This window comes from Acanthisitta chloris, unplaced genomic scaffold (genome assembly GCF_000695815.1).
Source record: "Acanthisitta chloris isolate BGI_N310 unplaced genomic scaffold, ASM69581v1 scaffold500, whole genome shotgun sequence".
Classification (NCBI taxonomy): domain Eukaryota; kingdom Metazoa; phylum Chordata; class Aves; order Passeriformes; family Acanthisittidae; genus Acanthisitta; species Acanthisitta chloris.
This window is the reverse complement of record NW_008651992.1, coordinates 64,550-72,248: the sequence shown is the minus strand read 5'-3', so window position 1 is coordinate 72,248 and position 7,699 is coordinate 64,550. Positions and strand designations below refer to the sequence as shown.

At 46.3% G+C, this 7,699-nt stretch overlaps 1 protein-coding gene across 1 annotated transcript in view; it reads left to right on the top strand.

The window, feature by feature from the left end:
• The window catches only part of LMF1 (lipase maturation factor 1), a gene marked incomplete at its 5' end in the record, with an annotated part of 124,268 nt that overhangs the window by 61,664 nt on the left and 54,905 nt on the right, over window positions 1–7,699 (top strand). The window contains one exon of the mRNA XM_009075225.1: window positions 4,678–4,845. Within this exon, the coding sequence (XP_009073473.1) occupies window positions 4,678–4,845 (168 nt within the window). The remainder of the gene's footprint in view (window positions 1–4,677; window positions 4,846–7,699) is intronic.

The following is a 7,699-nucleotide window of genomic DNA, read 5'->3' as shown; positions in this document are numbered from 1 at the left end:
CCCTACATGTGTATCTTTGTGCAAAATCACAGTGTTGCTCATTAATCAAGGTTGCTGCTCATGAGGAGCCCCTACCACAATGCCTCACCATCGAGGAGGCTACAGCTTTCCATAATCCCCCCTCTTCCAAGAAGGGTGTTTTGCAGGAGTCCTTGGTTACTGTACAGCACGAGAAGATCTGACTTTAGTCAAGACACTCATCTTCCCACACTTCCCAGCAGCTGTGAGTGACCCCATTTATCTCCTCTCTGCTCGCTGTGTCTTCACACGGGGCTGGGAAGCCGTTCCTGCTCGGGCTTGGGAACGTGGAGCTTTGATCTGCAGATGCATAAGGAGGAAGGGTCAAGATCTGAAGCAGAACAGACTGGCAGAGAAACTGCCTGTTGGATCACGTTGATCAAATTATGCTCCACGATGGAGCATATTTATTCTCCACGATGGAGAATCCATTTTATTTTTTGGTCCGAAGAACAAGAGAACCAAGAACTTTTCTTTGAAGCTGAGAAGATGAGTTCATGCCTCAGTGCTTGGGAAGCTGGAGAAATGAGCTTTGCAGTTCATCTGGACCTTCCACAAACACTCAGAAAAACATTTAATAATACTTCTCAGCCTGGTTTTCCAGGGTGCTGCTGCTCCTCACACCTGGCCATGTGTGCCAAAGGCTTTCTCTCTCTTCTGGCTGTGGGATCCTGCAGTGCCCACAAGCTGTTACTGATGTGTTCACTGAACCTATTTTGGGGGTGAAGTGGGATTATATTCTATGATTCCATAAAACAGAGTGGAATGGCTTCACACTGACAGAGAGCAGGTTCAGATTTCATATCAGGAAGAAATTATTCCCTTCTGAGTGTGGTACAGCTGCTTGCATGGGAGCTGTCCTATGAAACTAACAAAGAATCCTCGAATGGTTTGGGTTGGAAGGGACCTTAAAGCTCATCTTATTCCACCCCCTGCCATGGGCAGGGACATCTTCCACTAGCCCGGGTTGCTCCAAGCCCCAGCCCTGTCTGAGCATGGGTTGTTTGAGGACAATGTGGGACTTGTTTTCCTGCACACGTGTAGGAGAGCCTGGAGATTTCCCTAGGCTGAGCTGAGCTATCTAACACTGGGATTAAATACTCCGTTGGAGTTTATGTAATGCCACAGCAATAAGGAGGCTGAGAGGAGAGACCGTGTGCATTTACAGTCCCAGAGACGAGCGTTCACTCTGGTGTATAATAGCCTTCTGTTGGGTTTTAGTAGCATATAGTTTAGTAAATTAGGAGTCTTCAGGTACTTAGCACTTTAATGGTTCTCACTAAGAACATAATTAAACCATCGACCCCTTAGGGAGTAAAAACAGTTTATTGTGCATATTTTTAGAATCTGTTACCAGCCCTCATAAAACCTGGTCAATACAAGCCAGAGTACATGCCTTAGCTGGCGACCCAGAATGCCTTGGGCAGCCCCCGCCGAGCTCTGCCCCACGCTCACACCTTACAAATCTGCCCCGTGAATTATGGAATTCATTTTCCCCAATCTGATTTCCAAACGCATTTGCAGCAGCAGTTTTTCTCCGGCTGCTGGAGGTGGGAGGGAGGCAGAAAGGTTGTTATATTGCACCTTGTACTGACACATAAAGTTGGGGTTTGCTAATTGTTTTTTGATTTAAAAACATTTTATGTCTCACAGAGGTACCTGAAATGAGGCTGCTCCAAGCCCAGGGCTCCACTCGCTCCCTCTCGCTGGGCATCTGCCTTGGGATTGTTTATTGAGTTGCATCTGATCTGAAGCTGCATTTTTCCATGTCTGTGTGTGTCAGGAGGTCACAGGTCTGGATGTAAGGGAATTCCTGGATGCTTCTGGGATGCTTTTTAGGATGAAGAGTTGGAGAGGGACTCTTCATCAGGAACTCAAGTGTTGGGATGAGGGGGGATGGCTCACACTGACAGAGAGGAGGTTTAGATTAGATGATGGGAAGAAAATGTTTAAGCTGCATTTTTCCATGTCTGTGTGTGTCAGGAGGTCACAGGTCTGGATGTAAGGGAATTCCTGGATGCTTCTGGGATGCTTTTTAGGATGAAGAGTTGGAGAGGGACTCTTCATCAGGAACTCAAGTGTTGGGATGAGGGGGGATGGCTCACACTGACAGAGAGGAGGTTTAGATTAGATGATGGGAAGAAAATGTTTACTCTCTGTGAGGGTGCTGAGGCACTAGCTTGCTCAGAGCAGAGAAGCTGTGGCTGCTCCATCCCTGGAAGTGTCCAAGGCCAGGTTGAACAGGACTTGGAGCAATCTGGTCTAGTGAAAGGTATCCCTGCCCATGGCATGGATTGGAAGTAGATGGTCTTTAAGGTCCCTTCCTACCCAAACCTTTCTGAGATTCTGTGATTCTCCTTGCTGAGCCACAAGCAAAGTGTAAAGCTCAAAATCCCAGAAACACGCTGTGTGAGGTGATCCTGGAACTCTTTTCCCTCCTCCTGGGCTCTGACACAGCCACCTCTGACGCCACCACGATGCTTCTGTAGGATGTGACTGCCCTGGAATAACGCGTGTGGGACAAGTTTCCTCTCTAACCCCAGCAATGTGCTCTGGGTGCCCTCCCCGACCTATTGGGACCCACTGGTCAGGGTGTTAGATGTGCCCAGCACCGCTGGGCAGCAATTGACTCAGGCACAAAAAGAAACCAGGAGGTTTTCCAGCATTCAGGGTTTCACACATTGCTCTGGGTCTTTGCTCTTGCCTCAACGCCCCATCCCGAGTAAACACAGCTTTCTCCCCAGGAAACCTGTGCCGTGCTGCACCCGTGATCACAGCATCTGGAAGGCATTGGGAGGAACACACACACACACACACACACACACAGATCTCCCCCAGCAGCTTTTAAAGAGTATCTGCTATGTGTGAATCACTTCTCTATCGCTGTGTTTTGGTTTACATACAGAATCATGGAATCCCAAACTGGTTTGAGTTGGAAAGACCTTAAAGACCTCTCATTCCACCCCCCCTGCTATGGGCACTAGCCCAGGTTGCTCTAAGTCCCATCCAGTCTGGCCTTGAACTTCCTTCTGCTTCTTGCCCTGCTGCACTGGGACTTGGGGCAGGAATTTTCTCTTTCTGCCCTTAAAAGCAGCAGTTTGAGGGGGCAATATCTTGAGTCCCAGCACAAACAGCAATCAAGATTGATACATATGAATGCATTAATTACATATGTAATAGAGGTGTAATTACACATATAGTAATGTCTGTTCTCCGTGGTACCTGGCTGTAAGTGCTGAGTGTTACAACCTGTAGGACTGATCCCTCAGCTGAGTCAGTTTTGGTTAAAAGACTTTAAAAAACACTTAACACAGAGAGCCAAGAAACAACCTGCCTTTTGGGAAGGATAAAAGCATTTCTCAGCAATTTGGGATCAAGGTAAAAAAATCTCTTTGTGAGTCTCCCTGGTGTTCTGGGAATGCTGCAGAGCAGTCCAACAAGCAAACTAACTCAAACCAGGTCCCATGCAGAGGGGAAGGACCCTGGGTGGCACCTGGGGCTGCCCTGACCTCCCACCCCTTGCTGCAGTGGACTTGGCAGAGCTCCTTGACCCCAACACTGCTCCATCCGGCGCCGGTGTCCGAGGAAGGAAGGATGCGGTCTCCTGTCCTAAGGGGTTACAGCAGCCTCAAACCCATATAAAGCAACAGCTTTATTAATCCCAGCTTTGCTAATAAGGAATTACAATAGTTGTGGGATTTGGCAGTGGGAGCATGCTCGGTTGCCATGCATCCTCCAGGATTTTCCCTGTTTTGTTTGTATTTTTGATTGAACTACAAATAATTTAAAGATGTGTTGTGTCTCCTTCAATTAACATTTGCATTTTCAACCTCTCTCTTTTTTTTGGTCACAGTTTTCAAACAATACTAATGAATTTGAGCCTGTCAGATACGCTGAGATAAATTGATTTATTTTTACTAAAATTGTGGGATTTCTTGGGGTGACATTTATTAACATATCAGGATTTGGTTTTGTTTCCTTTGTAAAATTTGCAGCTTTATTGTACTGGATGGAAAATCTTCCAGGATCCAAAAAATTTCAGGCTGATAAAAGAATAATATTGTCCCAAGGCCAATGTGTAAATACCTTAACCAGTATAACATGTTTAGAGGAATTACACTTTCCTCTTCCAAATTATGATTTTGGAAAGCAACTCTACCACCACATTTATTTCAAATTTAAACATTTTGAAAGAAGATCTCCTAGTTTTTGAAATCTGGTTTCCATTCCTGGCTCTGTTTGACCCAGTGCATGACCCTGAGGAAATCTTTGTCTCAGTTTCTGTATCTGCTCAATTGCTCCCATGATCTTCACTCCTGCAGAGCAGTTTAACATCCCTTGGTGTCAAGCTATGTGTAATATTTCAGTATTTAATAATAGTGGGTTTAATTTAAGATGGGTTTTGGTTATGATGATAAAAGGGAAAATTAAAACTCTTGGTTTTTTAAAGATGTCTTGGTTAAAATATGTGTTGGGTTTGCATGAAAAAGCTTGAATGAGGAAATTTTCTCTACAAAGAAATGTGTTCCTAGAGGCAAAGGATGGTTCTCCTGAGAGAAAACTTGGGGATAGAAATAAGGAAAGAGGCCAAAATTCTGTAGTTGCCGTTGATAACAAGTGTTGGAGGGGAATTGATTCCTTTTTCCTTCCATCTTTCAGACACAGCCGGTGCCCAACCCCATCGCCTACTACATGCACCGCTCGCCGTGGTGGTTCCACCAGTTTGAGACCCTGGTCAATCACTTCATCGAGTTGGTGGTGCCCTTCTTTCTCTTCCTGGGACGACGCATGTGCATCCTCCATGGCCTCTTGCAGATTCTCTTCCAGGTGAGATGCTCCTGGTTTGCTTCCTAAGGAAATATCTTCACTGAGGATGGAGTAGAACATGTTTGAGGGGTGTAAAGCCACTCCCAGTGCCTGCACCTGAGGCTGTAGGTGTGCTGGCACCTGGGTGGCCAAAGTACAGGCACACATTCCTCATGCTGGCTCTGCAGCCAGCAGCAAGGATGTGGGCACATGTGGCAGGAGCAGTGATGTGGCAGGAGCAGTGGGGGGATTCCCCAGAGCCCATCTCCTCCGAGCCGTGTCCAGAGGAACTGACTCAGAAGCCAGGTCAGGAGTTCAGGCTCAAGTGAATCAAGGTGATTCACAGCCATGAACTGTTGGCTCTCAGGTGGTTCATGCTGGTGTGGCTGCTCTTAGAGCTTTGCTGGAGGTTTGATTCCCAGGATGTTGTTTTGGTTTCCAGATGGCACAGAAGTGTTAGGATTAGTGCAAAGGGTCTGATCCTACAGCTCCGATGGCTGAGGTGAATACTTGCAGTTTCTCCAGAAGCTAATTTTTATAGGCACCTTTCACCCTTTGAAGAGATTCTTATGTATTTAACATTTTAGACCTGTTCTTTATTCCTGAAAATGTTCGAGCTGCTTTTCACAACCACAGATAAACTGAGCTGAGGTTCACAGTGAAAATAATACCTTGGAAAATGAATGATGTTCACATTCCACTTGATTTTTTGGGTGCTTTTTTAAATATCTGTGCAAAAGTCAAAGGACAGAAGCTCCTGCATATATACTTTGCTAGACACCATCTGATTTCTCTCATTTCTGCCCCAGCAGAATTCAAAGAGCTCATTAAACCCCTGTGACTCCCAACCACTCAGCTTTCAGCCCTTGCTGCCTGCCCTGTTTGTTCAGCATCATTTCAGCATCATGAAATTCATACTCAGTAGCTGTTACTGCTTCCTGTAAATCTATGTGACAATTAAACTGGAGAACAGCTTATAAACTCCCTTGGTAAACCACAAAAATGCTGATCAGGTTTTAAAGGTCTGACATAAAAGCCACAGGGTTTGTGCCCTCACAGATTTGCCCACTCCTTCTGCTTCCAAAATGCTTCCTGTTGTGTCTGAGTGCTACTAAATATCACTTTGTACCCCTGCACAGCTTTTGGGGTTATGTTTGGTTGCTTAGGGTGGATCTGAGGCAGCTGGAGGTCCCAGCAGTGGGACAGGAGAGTTTTGAGCCAGGGAGGTCTTAGGGCATCACTCCATGAGGTGCCAGTTGTGTTTGCAATGAACATCGCACATGAGGTTTTGGGTGTCACTGGGAGAATTTCATTCTGCACAACCCTAAAAAAACTCCTCTATTTTCTCTCATGGACAAAGCAAAACCTCCTGTTTCTGTTGGCTGCTTGTTGCAGAAGTAGGAGTGTGTTGAGACACCGTGGAGATTGGATTAGAAAGCAGGAATTGTGAGTAAAAATACTTTAGTGTGTAGAGAAGTGCAGAGGGGATGGGGATGGCTCTTCCTAAGGTGAATAGACCTGAGAAGGAGCAGAACACACCATGGGGAGTAGCCCAACATAAAGCAAACCACGTTGCCAAATTCCAGGCTTTGGCACAGCACTCTCGGGACAGGGCTGTCCTGCTCTGCTCACTTCTGCATTGGCACATAAATCGTACCATAGTGGACTGAGGTGGTGATGCTTTGTCTTCACATCTCTGCCAGAAGAAACTTCATGAACAGCCAGCCTGATCTCATTCAGCTGAAGGAGGGCAGGTTTAGATTAGATATTGGGAAGAAATTCTTCCCTGTGAGGGTGGTGAGGCACTGGTACAGGTGGTCCAGAGAAGCTGTGGCTGCCCCATCCCTGGAAGTGTTCCATGCCAGGTTGGATGGGGCTTGGAGCAACCTGGTCTAGTGGAACATGTCCCTGCCCATGGCAAGTGGATTGAACTGTGGATGGTCTTTATTGTCCTTTCCAACCCAAACCATTCCAGGATTCTATCAGTGCTCCTCGCTCATCCCCTTCTCAGCTCAGGGTTGTTTCATCCCTGCCAAGCCCCGTCCAGGGCTCACAGCCTTGTTGTCTCCAACGTCCTCATGGCTCCTCCCAGGGCCCCTAATGAGCAGAACAACCCTGTGTGTGCTGGGGGACGTCAGACGGAGCCAGAGGGACCTGAAAAAGCCAAGTACATACAATAAAGGCTCCTAATGACAAGGAGTAAATGCAGGCATCAACCACCCTTTAATTGGCACTTTATTGATAGTTGGCAATTACTGACTCATTTCTATCGTGAGGGGAGTCTGCAGAGGCAGAAAGGGTCCTAGTGTAAAATGCAGCTCTGGTGCATTTATAGCATTTCAACAAAAACCTGTTTATTTAATATTTACTGCCCTTTTCTTCATTCAGAATGACTTTTATTGACAATACTTCTGCTCTGCAAAGGAAGCAATAAAGTTTAATGTTGATATACCACTTAATTCTGCTTTTCAAGATTTGAATTGACATTACATGCAAGTTTTATTGGACATTTTATAATTGTTATTGGAGTCATGGTGGCTAGGTTGAGTGAGTGTATTTTTCCAGATTCCAACTGGCCTGGAGAATATTGCTTTGTCAGGAACCCAAAAAAAGTTGGGCTTTAAAGAAAAAAAGTAGGTTTCTTTCCAAGTGTGAACTTATTCTTCTTGCCTAGTTCACGTTTGTAAGGAAAAAGGCTTAGTGAGTTTGGAAATGTCAGGGAGGAGGGATTGGGCATCCCGCCGGCACGGAGGGGGATGGATGTCTGTCCCTCACTGGATTCCCATGGGGTTGTGCCAGTCATGCCATAGGCAGACCGTGCTGGTCCCAGTCTGCTGCACCATCCTGGGCCACCTACCATAGGGGAGGTTTGGGT